Genomic DNA, 14,558 nt, shown 5'->3' on the forward strand with positions numbered 1-14,558 from the left:
CTGGGCACAAGCAAGATGGATGTGAATCGCATCTTCTCGGCGGAGCAGATCGCGGTGCCTCCAGACCTCCCGCACGTGTTGAAGGACTGGACGAAAGCTGTGATCCGGGAGAACCCCACCGACTTGCTATCTTTCTCGCAACAATGGTTCCAGGACAAGGCTGCGCAAGTGTCGCAACGGAAGGCTGTAGAGAACCAGATCCGACGTATGCGGCAACTGTTTGAGAGCTACGATGTGGATGGTCAAGGTCGCATGGAGGCAAAAGACCTCGGCAAATTTCTGGGTGAAGATCTTGGCATGGACGGATACGAAGATGGCAGTCCTGCTGAGTTGCTGGATGATCTGGTCATGGAGTTAGACCCAGATAACACTGGATTCGTTGAGTTGCACGACATTATCCAGTGGTACCAGCAACGGTAGTGCCCTTATGCTGAACGAACATTTGTCGCTTTTTTCACATTTTATTTTTCAGTTTTTTTTTCTGTTGCTCTGTTGCCATCTCCTCTAAGTTGCTGTAGTTGCATATCTATCGAGTACACCAGACCAGAAGATTGCGTTGCTTTTTTTTAACTCGAATTCGTGGCCGTGTCCGCAACGGACGTAGCAGCCGCAGACTTAGAGTCATTCTGCCAGATGCGGATCGTGCCGTCTTCCGAACCCGTCGCGAACGAGTCGCCCGACGGCGAGTAACGCAGACATCTCACCGGTCCGTGGTGTCCCTTATGCGTCTCCAGTAGCTCTCCTGTCTTGAAATCGAACACACGCACCCATGTGTCTGAGCCACCGGCCACAAACTTGCTCTCCGTTGGATGGAGCGACGCGCCTCCTTCTTCTGCGAAAGAAATGGGCATCGGGAACGAATTCAACAATGCGAAATCATTCTTCACGTCGTAGAAATACACCTATAACAGCAATAACAAATGAGTCTTCAATAGTAAGAAAATTAACGTCATCTCCTGGGTTTTGTACCTGTTTGCCGGCCGCGACCGTAAGCACCTGTCCGTCCCTGGACGCCTCCATGTCCATAACGTCTGCGTCCACCTTCAACTGTCGCGTCTGGGTGTACGCGTGCAGGTCCCAAATGGTTACTGTACCGTCCACCTCGCCCGTAGCTGCCAGTCGGTCACTGAGAACAACAACCTTGCGAATCTGCTGGACTGTAGGCATCTCTGCGAGTGGCGGAGGCGGCAGCACTACGATGCCCGTGCGTCCTTCAGCCTTGTAGGTCTGCAGCTGTTTTTTGACGCCCTGTACATCGAAAACTCGGAGAAGCTTCTCATGACCCGCAGTTAACAGTCGTGCGCCGTCCGACGTGAAGGCCACACTCTTGACCACGTGCTTGTGCTCCAGTGTCGTTACCACGTCGCCCGTGAGCGCGTCCCAGATTTTGACCGAGAAGTCGGCACTGCCTGTAGCTGCGAACTCGGCCTCGTTGTCCAGTTTAGCGCTCCACACTGCGCCCTTGTGGCCTTCGAACGTGCCGATCCAGTCACCAGAGCCGCCGTGCCGCAACATTGGCAGCTTGTCGTGACATGCCGAGATCAGAAGATTACTGCGACTGTAGTGCAGCTCTGCCAGGGGACGAGAGTGACCCGGACACACGACCGGGATCTGGCGCAGCGCTGCAGGCGAAGGAGGAGACGCCACCGGGGAGCTCATGGCCGGGACGTTACTGTTGGGGAAGGGGACGCGGACTTGGCGTATGTGAAGATCACTTGACGGATGTTGCTCCAGTGCAGAACTGCGTGTTGCGCGAATATTCGTGCAACATACCTCAAGTTGCAGCGACAGGACAAACAGGCAGACACCCCACTTGTTTATCTACTACGTTTGCTGAATGGGAAAAGGCAGGCATCGATTTGTTTTATCTGTGATCGAATTACCATTTCAAAACGGCAAAAAAGGTCGATTTACAGGAAATCGATGTGGATTTGGTGGTTGATCGATCCCGAGTGGTCGATTTATCAGCCAGGCTTGCTTGATCGACTTGTACTTTTTAGAGACCTCGATTTAATAGAGCGACCTCTATTTATAATAAATCGAGCATCAGGCTAAGTGAAAAGGAAAAAAGCATTAAAATGCACAATAATAGTACTTATAAATTAAAATGATAATTGATGTAGTCGTCTACCATTGAAACATTCGCGAGATGGCAACATTTTTCCAGCGTTTCTAAACGCGTTGGGTCTCCATGCCTTATTTCAGACAAGGGCGGCACCGCGGTCAGTGAGGAGAGATGTCACAGCTAGTAATGTGTCTGTCCTGTCATAAAACCTCAAAAGGTTTATTTTTTTAATTAGGAATCCAAGCAAAAATGTTGTCTCACTCCGACCCAGTGCTTGCCAACATTTTTTAAAAAAAGAAAAATAGGAATTGATATATATGAAGGCCGAATAGATTAATGTGCTGTAACCCAAGCAGTCCAAAAAGACCACAAATCCAAGACACAAAATCAAAAGGGACTGGATAAAGCCACACAACCAAACCGCGAAATTATAAAATAGTTTGCACTTGAAATATAAAACTCTCTAAATTTGCACTATGCGAAAATCTCTAAAACACCCCTTCATCACGCTCTCCTCCGTCCTAAAAACCACCCCGTCGACCCCTTTTCGCCCGTTTCCAAAAGATTTTGAGCCTTTCATTTTGAAAACGCGGACGGTCGCCATGTCGAGCGAGGCTAGCGAGGATAGCGTGGCGAGTGTTGCGAGCGAGATAAGCGACGTGTCGCGGCTTGGAAACGGTGTACAGGAGGCAGAATCACCCGAGGCCCACGTTCCTGTCGCTCGAGCGCCTCATACGTCGGCGCCTCCTTTGCAAGACCGCTACTTTGACACGTGGGACGACTTTTTTTTATCGCCTGCCACTTACCAAGACGGGACCCACCAAGTCTTCAAGAAGCGAGCTTCCACAACTACTGCTGCGAGAAATAAGGATCTCGTCAAGCGCGGAAACGCCTCCAAGACGACTTCGATCCCGCCCTGTTTTGATAAGTACTACCGGCGATTCGTTTGCACGCACGGTTGGAGCCGTCCAAGCCGTTCGAAGGGCAAGCGCAAGAGCTATTTCGCTAAATCTACGGACTGCGAGGCTCAGCTATCGGACACTGTGATTTGGGTCAGCGGAAAAGGCTTTCAAGTGAAAGTTATTCAGCAAGTTACGACCCACAACCACGCTCTGGGGCCGGTTTCGTATTCCAACCACCCGGACAACCAACGCGTCGAAGACCCCGATGTTATCGACTTCGTCGACGAGCTACAAGCTGCGGGGGCCAAAAAGGAGACGATCATGCAGTTTATACGACGACGAACCGGTATGCTTCTACATTGTACGTTTATTTATGTAATTGGGCTGCTAAGCATTGAATGTCTGTAGGCAAGAACGTAACGCTGCGTGACGTTCACAACCTCGTGGCGAAACTGAAAGAAGGACGACGGGGGACGACAGCGGTTACAGCGAGGCTGGAGGGTGTGCTGCGTAGCTTTTGTCAAGGGAAGGGGAGCACTACTACTGTGTACGTGGATGATGATAAGCTGGCTCAGACTATCACGTTCCAAACACATCAGATGCGGCGTTTTTTTAAGCATTCCCTGAAGTGCTGATGGTGGATGCTACTCACAACACCAACGACGCCCGCTACAAGCTATTCAGCTTTATGATCCACGACGTGTTTAGCCATGTACGTCGATGTGTCTGTATTGTACTCGTTTGGGGCTTGACTAACGTTGTGAGACTTTATTGGACTCTGTGTGAATTTTGTGACATTGTGTGCCGTGTGGATTTTGGATGCGTTTTGTGACTTTTGTGTATCATTGGCTCGACTGGGTGACTTCTTGTCGAAGGGCCAGTATGTTCAACACGCACTGATGGAGAATGAAAGTGCTGAGTGCTTGGGCGACGCCGTGAAGTCCTTTAAGACTTTCAACTCTACATGGGACCAAGTTCGCGTCATTATCGTGGCCAAATATTTTGGAGAAATAGCACTTCTTCGAGAAGCTTTTCTGGGTGCTAGGGTGTTACTTTGTGAATTTCACGTGGTAAAATACCTTCGTGGCGAGGTTGGAAAACGCGACTACGGGGTTCTCGACAGAGAGAAGGTGGAGGATGCTGTTTACATGATGTTGAACGCGCAAACAAAGGTGGAATACGATACTGCGCGAAAATATCCCTGTTACATCGTCGATGGGAGGCAGATCACACTGGAAGACGACCTGGTCCACAACATCCGTTTTGAAGTATTTTTACTCGAACTGGCACATGTGTCGTGAAATGTGGAGCGGATACGGTCGGATCGACGTTCCTCACTTGGGAAATTCTACTAACAACCGGTTGGAAGCGGCTGGGGGGCATTTAAAGGAAGTTCTCAAGCTAACGATGATGCTGGATGAATGCGTCAATACTCTGCTGTTCCTCCAGTCTATCGCCGAGCTGGAGTATGAGAAGAAGATCACGGATGTGGGTCAAATGCGTTAGCAAGGTGCAGACTCTGAACTCCAGAAGCTGGCAAAGGAGGTCAGTCGGCACGCTTACGAGCTGGTTGAAAAGCCGTATCGTGTTGCCAATGACCGGAAGACGAATTATGTGGTTCGGGAACTACAGCCCCACATGTTCGAGCTCACGACTTTGGTGGAAAGCTCTGCGACTTATCATGTTGACACAAGGGTACATATCTTTAAACATGAATGAGTATTTGGAGTAATGCGTTATTATCCATGTTGTTTCTAGACGTATCGATGTTCGTGTACATTTATGCGAACGGAGTTGTTACCTTGTCGCCACGTGATTTATTGGCGCTTGATCTCGAACAAGAGCTTCATCCCGATCAAGTACATCCACCCGCGGTGGAGTCTGACGTGTCCGTTGAACATTCCGGTTCCCGACGACGAGCCGCTCGAAGATAGCCGTGTGTCACCTTTTCCGAGTCCGAGATTCCGCATTGACCGCCTCGCGACATAAGGTACTCAATGGTACATCGAAGTTTCTGACTGCGCGCGATATTAGTATCCGTATTGCGGATATTATGAGTCAAAATGGGACTCCAACGTTCGAGAAAATGTTGGCAGCACTGAAGAGGTTCGAGGATGGGGTGACGGATGGCGTGGCTCCGACCATTCTGGCTGGAGTTGGAGTTGGAGTCCACACATTACAAGACATCGATATCCGCTAAAATCACGCCGTCCGCTGAGACCACGTGTCCCCCCACTGTGAAAGCCGACAAGCGAAAGATCAAAACAGCAACGAGGGTGAGCAGGAGCCCGAACAGCCGTGCAGACCCTCAGTCAGAGTGCCGCGCCCACCCCGTCTCTCCATCGAAGTGACTGATCCACCCAGTCCACCAGTCGAAGTGCCGCGAGATTCAAGTCACACCGACACAGTAACAGAAGATTTACCGAAAGAGGAAGGATCTGTGGCTGGCAGCACGTCTACACCTGAAAGCTCTCCACAGAGCGACAAAGTAGTCATTTCGAAAAGGCCCAACAGTGAGGTGGCAGCTTCGAGCTCTAGCGACGAGGCTTCGTTTTTCAGAGCACCAAGACACAGGGTAGATCCAAAATACGCAAGAAGCAAATGCAAGAAGCGAAACGACAGCGCATGGATGGAGCCCAAAAAGAAGCAAAACAGCTCGTACAAGGTACTCTGATGCCAGTCTTCACTTTAAACGACGTAACCAGAGTGTTGAAGTCGTCGTACAGCTACGAATCAGCGTATGGCTTTCTCAAGAACGTTCCAGTGAAGGAAGTTGGTCCTCGCAAGCAGGCAATGGCGAGGGAGGTGAGCAGTAGTGAATGCATGAAGAGCGTACAATTCGCGCCGGAGTTCTCGAGAAAGTGTTCTCGAGCCGTGGAAGATTTCAAGAAGACTACTGGCCAGAGCAAGGAGACTACGGCGAAGCAAGCAGCAGTGGGGGCTCGCGTTTCTAAAATTGGCATCTTTCGCGATAATCAGATTGCGGTCATGATTGATTATTACAGGGCGATAGATTAGCTGACTGTAGTCGCAGAGACAGTGGAATGGATTGAAGCAGCGTCCCTTAATCGACTGCACGTACCTGAAGGTCTCGATGAATTTGTGAATTTGGACAAAACGAAGGCTGCCGCTGCTATCCAGCGTTTAGTCTTGCCAATGTCGCGGCAGTCGCCCTTCGGAAGAATTGCAAATGAGTCGCTGTTGCTGTTTTGCAAAAACTTGTGGCTCAATGACGACAGTATAATGCATACTATGACTACTTTCAGTGAAGAGATAAATGAACTTGAAGTCATATCGCCAGAATTTTACCGCAACGAGGGGCATGTCAACCACAGGCAGTGTTCTCGCCGGCTCAGAACAATTTGCAAAGAAAAAAAAGCTCACGCTGCTCCCGATATGTATCCATGGCAGCCACTGGTGCGATGCGGTGTTCAACTTTGTGGACGAACCAAACAACATCTCCCCTTACGACTTCCAGCAGCGAAGCGAACAAATCGAGGAATGCGAGAACATCGTCCAGAAAATTTTCCAGATAAAGTCGGCGCCTTTTGAGATAAAACATGAAACTCACCTGAAGCAGACGGACGGTGTGAACTGTGGTCCACTGGTGCTTCTGTTCTTTGAGTGCGCTATTCGAGGAATCCCATTGCCCACGAGCTTTGCTGCGGTACCTCAGTCTGCGGTTTTTGATGAAGTCCTTAACACAGAAATTGGCCAGCAAACTGAACATAAAACACAATCCTTAATTAAATAGGGCAGATTCTGTCCCGAAGCGTCCTAGATTAGTCACATCAATAAACTCATGTGAAACACAAACCTATAGCACTACAACTGCTTTTAAGAGGCATGTTGCGCTTCTTTCCGACCTCAGTTGGGCTAGGACAAGATAACGAATGGAGAGGCAGAGACAAGACTTGGAGAAACGTTTTCAACGGATCCCGCCAAGCCTGTGGCTGCACCTATGTGATGAAAACGTTCCGGTAGTAGTTACGAGCGATTCAGCGTCCACGCTCACCATGTTCATTTGCAAAACTCACAAGTTATTTTTACATTCATACAACATAATCTCCTCGAGCCGTTACATTCACACGACAGGCGCATTGCGCAACCGCTCAGAAGCTCCCCACCATCCATACACCTGAGTCTAAATAAAGTGAAACATTTGAATTTGACGCGGTTATTTATTGGTATTATACGCCTAAGTGTGTCTCCATTGTGCCTTTGTGACTTTGTCATTGACATCCTCGTTCACAGTGCCTGATCTGTGGTGCCAATACGCACTTAAGTACGAAGTCACAATCACACTGTGTGACTCTAACATCGACCAAATCAAAATGCTACTATTCTGTGCATCGAAATATGTCAAATTTGTTTTATCCGCAAATTTTAAATGTGGTCCACATCGAAGCGCTAAAATCGACTGGTTAATGCTGTAGTAAAGCCCGAATCACTTTGCAATTCAATGCTAGAGACCAACTTTCTTCTTAAGACGTATAGCGACCCAAAACGGGAGGTCGGCACGCTTGAGCCTTGGGTTGGCGAGATGGTGACATTAAAGTTCGTTCTTCTCGCGAATGGTGAGGTGCTCGCGAGATGATCCCATGTGTGCCGAACGCGTATTCCGGCACTTCTTGGCTTATCGTTGCGGATGCGGCTCACAGATCTCGTAAGAATAAAATAGTATTGTTATTATAACGGCTGCGTGACATGCTTGTAAAAGGAAATCGCCTAGCTGTTGATGCACTCATAGATCCTTCTAAAAGTTCATGGCACGTCTTATACATGAGTTGAGATCGCGGAAGCTATAGATCAGTAGATTCTATTGATAACCATTCGACGGCGTTCTTCCTGTTTAAAGGAGATGGTGCGGCACAATCATCTTATAAAATGAGGAAAGCGTTGGTCGAATATTTGAGACTTTCTGTGTCCAACGAAGCGGACGGATACTCATTGTAAACATTCGACTGTTTGTCGATAAGCCCAACGAGATGGGGAGGCCATCCAAAGAACCGATTACAGACAACTTCGGATATAGGGGCGGCTTTTGGTTTGCGCCTAAGAGGGCGCACTAATACATGTAAGGACGAAACCATAATAGATCATAGTATTGACAATAAACTAATGTTTTTCATGAAAAAATGAGGTAATTGAAGACTGGCGCTTGGAAGTGAGCGTCATCGTCCTGCTAGTATCGCAATCTTTGGCACGGAATAATCTTGAAGTCCGTGCGCAAACATGTAGAGCTTCAGCCTTTCAGCTGCCATCAGCGCCTCGCCATGTGAAAATTGTTTTTCCTTAGCTTCACTACTGTCACTTGAAGGGTAGTCACGTGCGTCTCCATCGTCTAGACCTTCTTCAACATCATCTTTAACAGCAATGTAACTTGAAAAGACTCATCGCATCGTGTAACCGTAGTCTAGATAAGAGCACTTCTAGGTTTCCCTACCCACTCTCTCCGGATGGCTCACTGTCTTGCTCTAACGTTGCACTCATACCTGCTGCCCAGCAAGCTTGTTAACACCGGTCAGGTGGTGCAGTGGTTAAACACTGGGCTTCTGATCGGGAGGTTGCGGGTTCAAACCCCGGCGCGTCGGAAAATTACGATTCGCTTAAGTACGAATTCGTGGCAGCAAAACCGACTGGGCCATAGAGTCGCAGCCGGTAGTTGATGTGAAGCAAGCGTGCACAAGTTACGCCACGGAGACGCAAATCCTGTAAGTAATTGATAGCAGGTCTTAGGTAGATAAGGATTGTAATAAAGAATCTACCTTGGGTAGAAGGAATTTACCCAGCAAGCTTGTTAGCATCTCGTCATCCGAGAGGATGCCGATGGCTTCTTGACTATGGTCAAATGCCAATTGGTCAGGCTCAATAGCTGCGTGCTGATACTTGCGTTTTTTCTTGGTCTGGTCGTTGAGAGAGCCATTGAGAGGCTCGTTTATTATTCTTCCCAAGTCAAAGTGAGCCACGTGTAAAACGCTCTTACGGCCAAACAAGTGGGGGGGGGCTTAAAGCCGTATAGCCTTATATACGATTTGACTTCATTTCACTATGCCACTCGTTTGGATATAAAACTAGCGCCCTAATAACCGAACTGACCCTATATCCGGTGGCCATATAGCCGGTATTGTTTGTATTTTCAGACGAGCACGATAAGTGTTATGATTTGCAATGATTAATTAGAAAGGCCCACCAAAAAAAGGAGCAGCACACCACGCTAAAAATATGGGAGGTTTTACAAAAAGCACCGGTGTATCCACAAAGCGAGTTCACAACACCGTAGAATTATTTGCAGCACTATAACACAAGGGTATAACTACGTAGCCCTCGTTTTCAAGCAGGCAGCATGGATGATGAACCCGGCGGTCATGCTGGGCGCCTGCCATGGCTTAACGTGGGGAGTTCAGGAGACACTGTTTCATATAGCAACATTTTTGCGGGCTTGCCAGCCTTTTCCCGACCGACTAGTGAGCTACATCACTGTACAATAGACCACATAGCTCGCTACGAGGACAACTTAGCGACTACTTGGCACGAAATGCGGTACGTAGTTACAAAGTGTACCTCCAAGCGTTGCAAGGCGTCTGGAGAAACCTGCCGCTGCCGGTACAAGCTTCTAGAATGCCAAGAAAGTGTTCGCAAAATGGTATTAGAGCAAGGTGTACACATCATGGCTGAAGATGTGCCGCCTTCGCCTACAGCAGCTAAGCTAGCTCCAGAAATGAAAGCCTATCTAGACACTAAACTCGAAGACACCCCTTTAGTTGTGGCCCAAGCTTTGTACGCGTTTCGGTGTCGTGAGATAAGAGACTGGCGCATTAGAGGGCCTGATCCAGAGCTAGCCAAGGTGCAGAACTATCAAAAAGTCTGGCGGCGCAAACGTAGGCCGGACTCAATGGAGCCTGTGCTAGCAATTTGGTGACAATGCATGTACGATTGTGAAGATTCTCGTAGAGTTTGGGATCAAGATCCCAATTCGCTAGTTTCTCTGCGATTGCAAAATGGTGGATGGTGTAGTTGAACCAGCTCTTAGCATCGGTGCGTTAGGCAATCCATTCCGTATTGTATTAACATGTAGACGACTACTAGAGAGCTATGTGGATGTGCAACAAACCCCGGATCTTTCACGGCTCTACGTTTGACCCTACGCACGACTGCGTAAAGCAGAAATTCACTGTTTCTGTTGTTCATATATAAGATCGCGCTGAAAGTTTCCTGTCAATTATTTACTGCTGTACATCGCAACGTCGCAATGAAGACGTTGCTTTGTATCTGGCTTTTTTAAAACGTGTGAATTCTGATTTTTTTGACGTGCGATTCTCGCCCAACTTTGTCACGATGGACGCTGACAAAGCTCAGTACAACGTCGGCACAACTAAACTACCTGATTGCACGGTCTTAATGGCGCGGTCTCGACACTTCAAGACCGCCTTAGCAAGTAGATCAACGCTACGATCGGATTGACCATCGTGGTGTCACGACGACCAGTGTGTGACGATGGCCCGTCACAGTTAGAGCCGAATGGGGCCAGCCGCCGCGGGCGTCACTAGTGGTGGTCTCGATTGGCCCAGCGCTTCCTCGCTCAGTGCGTAGGATATTATTGTGCTTTACGGATGGAATGTCCATCCGTTTTATAGCCTAGATCGAGCATGGTCGAAGCGTAAAATCACGCGTAAATATGAGATGGGAGGAGGCAGCATCGATTTGTTATATCTGTGATCGAATTACCATTTCTAAACGGCAAAAAAAGAATTGATAAACAGGATATCAATGTGAATTTGGTGGTTAATCGACCCGAGCGGTCGATTTGGCTGCCGTAGCTCAATTTATCAGCCAGTCTGTTAATAGCAACCGAATCCGCCGATGAGCTGTGCCCCTTAAATTTCATCGGTGAGCTGTGTCCCCACACGAATTAGCCATGGTACGTGATGTGCACGCTGTGAAGGGGCGTCTTCGGTAAGCTAATTTAAGCCAATAGAGTCACAGCATCATCAGGGACGAAGCGCGTAGAGTCAATCGGAAAGTAGACGAGAATGGTGGGGTCAACGCGATTTGTTTGTTGCTTCATGTGCTATGGTGTAACGATACTGCTTGTATTATACTCTGGAATATGCGCTGTTGCCTCTGGTATAAGCTGTGGACGTCGTTGGCTGTGACGAAGGTGGTGGAGGAAGTAGGTGTGCTACGCACTAGATCTGCGGGCTGCATGGGAAGGTTAACGACGTTCTGATCTTCTGTGAGGAACTCGTTTTCTACATCGAAAATAATTTATAAGGTCACCTGAAGTACGTGGCTAGCGTCTTCGTCGTGCGTTCAGGGTCCCAGGCATGCCACATCGGCTATCTCCATCACTGTCTGCTTCGGATGAGAGAGAGTACGCAAATAAGATGGCCACTGTAGTTGAGGACCTTCGGAAGTTGGACAACTCATAAAAACGGCGTCGCTCGGAGCGCAATAAGGGTATAGCTGTAATGGGCCCAATTCCAAAGAAATCAGAGTTAAATTTGACACAAACCTAAGACTTGGTTTTACTATTGCGAGCTTCCTCCACACTATAGTGTAAGCTAGTGACGGTATCTCTTACCTCGTTACAATAGTGCGGTGGTTGCTGCTTAGTGAAGTTGAGCAGCAGCTTAGAGGCTAATTCTCGGTACACCGTATTCTAGCTCTTCTACTAGGTAATCACCTTCATCGCTTTCTTGATCTTATTGATCAACTTCATTTAGTTGTGCATTAGTGGAAGGCTCTGCATTCTCATCATCAGGATAAACACCGAAACCAATTGATAAAAACATATTCCTTATTGCTGCTTCAAGTAATCGAATCCCATGCGGCCGCGATCCATGGGATCACATCTTCGCGCTCAGGCACCGGGGCATTGTCATTTGCGGCTAGATCAGTCATTTTCTCCACATCCTAATCGTTATAATGAGAGCGCAGTCTGTCTTTCAGGGGCTTGTTGATGTCGACATCACACGGCTGCAAGACGCATGTGTATCCCACCGATAAAAATTTCCACCTCTGTCCCAACGTCATTGAGGAGCCGAATAAAGTGGGCTTGAGTATGACATTTGAACGCATCCAGCATAAGAAAAGATGAAGGCTGCAAAGCGACGTACGGCTTCCAGACCTGCTCTAACAAAAGCTTGCAGCCCCGCTCATCCATCCAGCCCTTTTCTTGGCAACAGCCAAACACCCCAGATAGGAGCAGCTTACTTAATTTGTTTTGATTGTAGCACCCGGTTTTCCTTTGAAGACGAGAAAAAGCGGAAGCTTGGTACCGCCCTCAGCACATGCAACTCAAGCTGTTAGCCTTCGATAATTTGATCCATGTAACGGGGTTACATGGTGTGGAACACACAGGGGTACGAAGTACCCGGAGAGTTAACAAACTCTCAGTACATAAGTTGGAGAGTTAACAAGGTCTCTCAGTACGCTGGCTGAAAGCCACACGTTATACATTTGATTAGGTTTAACTATGCTAGATAGTTAAAGAGATACATTTACCCCTAGGCGGCTTGGCCGCAATAATAGTACATAAAACACTTCTGGTTTTGAAGCATAAAAGTTAAGGTGTTAACTTTGAGCCCTGGTCTTGGGCTGTAAGTGTCCTTTATATAAGGAACTTAGTATTAGTGACTCTTTGAGTCGAACGTCTTCCTCTGACGCTAAAGCTACGGCAGCCCCGCTACACTTGGTAGCACTTGTAGTCAATCCCGCTCCTGAGTCGGTTGACTATATCCTCTGCGAGGATGGAACACCCCGTGTTCGCGAATTTGCCCCCGGCGCAGCAGGACGCGCTTACTAAGCTTATGTCCTTGCTTGGCCCGGAGGGCGTGGCTCATCTTGCATCGCAAGGTCCAGAGGCGGTCACTGCCAGGCTGGAATCGTTCTCCCGCTACGAGAACGCGCTCTTGGAGCATGTCCAAGAGAAGATGAGCGCCGCAACGGCGGCGGCGTCGATGACGCGTGAAGAGTCTATGAGACTGAAACCGCTCATGGTGAGCGTAAAAACCTTCGAGGGGAAGGATGGAGAGAATCTCCTTCTCTGGACCCGTGAGGTCGAGATGGCCATGGGATCGGCCCTGCTCCAGTCTGAGCATCAGCGCGTGACGCTGGCTATCTCCAGGCTTGGAGGTCGCGCTCGCGAATGGGCACTAACGTGCGGCACGTCTGTTGAAGCTGCATTTCCCACTTGGGATCAGCTGAAGCAACAGCTTTCGCGCGTGTTCGCGCCGCCTAATCAGGCGTACCGTATCCGGTCAAAGTTTCTTGCTACCCGCCAGGGTAAGAAGGATTTATTGGACTATGTCCAAGAGTTGAGAACTCTTATCGCCGGAATGGCGGCGGACCCTCTTCCGGAACTGGTCAGCGTGACCGTGTTCATGGAGGGACTTTGTGTGAGCGCAGCTCGAACGGAAGTGTTCCGTGTACACCCTAACTCTTTTGAAGAGGCGGTGGATGTGGCATTGAATGCCGAGCACAACTTCAGGTCGGCGCGACCTGGTTGGAGCGCTGGTAGCGCAAGCTCTTCGAGCGGTCCAGAGCCGATGGACCTCAGCTATGCTGAAGATGAAGAAGCGGAGCTTCTTGCTGCGGAGCAGCGCGCCGGCATCCGCAGATGCTTTGTGTGCAATAGCACTAAGCACTTGAGGGCCTATTGCCCTCTGCGCAAGAAGCGCGAGGCTCCGGCGAGCCAACCCTCCGGGTCATCGCCGGGAAACGGCAACTCCCAGTAGGCCGCCCCGCGCCTACTGGGGAAGAACTGAGTTCTGTTGTGCCTCGAAGAGGTAGAGGGCAACGGGGCTCAGCCCCGAAGAGAGCTGATCTCTCTTACGAGAAGAGTGTGTGGAAACCGGGCTTGCTGGTCGTTCAAGCGAACGTGAAGGGCTTTGCAAAGCCATGGAGAGTCTTGATTGACTCGGGAGCCTCGGGCAACTACGCCCGTCGCTCCACCTTGGAAGGGAGTCAGCTGTATGCTGAGGCACTGGAAGTGCCAACGAGAGATACGATCTCTGTCCGTCTCGCGACGGGGACACTGGTAACTGTGTCGAAGGTCTCTGTCGACCTTGGAGTGAAGTTTGAGAGCTTCGATAGCGTGGAACGCTGTTTGGTCTTAGACCTGGATGCGAGGTATGACCTCATCCTTGGCATGGCATGGCTGGAACGTCATGAGCCATGGATCGACTGGAAGTCGAAAACGCTGGGTGCGTCGCACCCTGCTCCTAGTGGAGCTTTGGTGAGTCATGAACCCACCTCTGCTAGGAAGCAGAAGCGCTTTTGGCGCGAGCACGAGGCCGAGGCGGCCGTAGCGCTGGACATTGGTATGTCCGAAATTGTTAGCAACGAGGTTGCTGTTTGCCCTGAGGGCGTGCGTGGTGCGGCACGTTATCCGCGGAGCGGTGCAGGTCAGGTCAATGACCAACTGCTGGGTCCTGGTGAGGACGAGCGCGGAGTGGCGCGTAATCCACTGAGTGGTATGAATCTGGTCGATGACCTACCGCTGCGTGACCCGAGGGTCGCGGTCGACTGCGAGTCGAGGCATCATGGGCGTGGCCCAGGAGATGCAGGTGAAGTGACACCTAGTTCAC

The 14,558-nt window shown here is 49.5% G+C and overlaps 2 protein-coding genes and 1 pseudogene across 3 annotated transcripts; 2 read left to right on the top strand and 1 right to left on the bottom strand.

Moving 5' to 3' along the window:
• Nucleotides 1-15: 15 nt before the first annotated feature.
• Nucleotides 16-420, top strand: PITG_15780 (radial spoke protein 11; the record flags this gene model as incomplete). Its single annotated transcript, XM_002897991.1, has 1 exon — nucleotides 16-420. One exon carries the CDS (start codon nucleotides 16-18, stop codon nucleotides 418-420), a length of 405 nt encoding a protein of 134 aa, XP_002898037.1.
• A 26-nt stretch (nucleotides 421-446) lies between these two features.
• On the bottom strand, nucleotides 447-1,692 carry PITG_15781 (WD domain-containing protein, putative; the record flags this gene model as incomplete). The annotated part of the gene is made up of 2 exons (XM_002897992.1): nucleotides 447-902; nucleotides 970-1,692. The coding sequence occupies 2 exons, from the start codon at nucleotides 1,657-1,659 to the stop codon at nucleotides 567-569; spliced, it is 1,026 nt and encodes a 341-aa protein (XP_002898038.1).
• A 6,797-nt stretch (nucleotides 1,693-8,489) lies between these two features.
• PITG_28733 lies at nucleotides 8,490-8,561 on the top strand (annotated as a pseudogene). Its single transcript has one exon. The product of its transcript is annotated as a tRNA-OTHER (tRNA).
• Nucleotides 8,562-14,558: the final 5,997 nt, after the last annotated feature.

Source organism: Phytophthora infestans, genomic scaffold, assembly GCF_000142945.1.
Source record: "Phytophthora infestans T30-4 supercont1.40 genomic scaffold, whole genome shotgun sequence".
In the NCBI taxonomy this organism is placed as follows: Eukaryota; Oomycota; class Peronosporomycetes; order Peronosporales; family Peronosporaceae; genus Phytophthora; species Phytophthora infestans.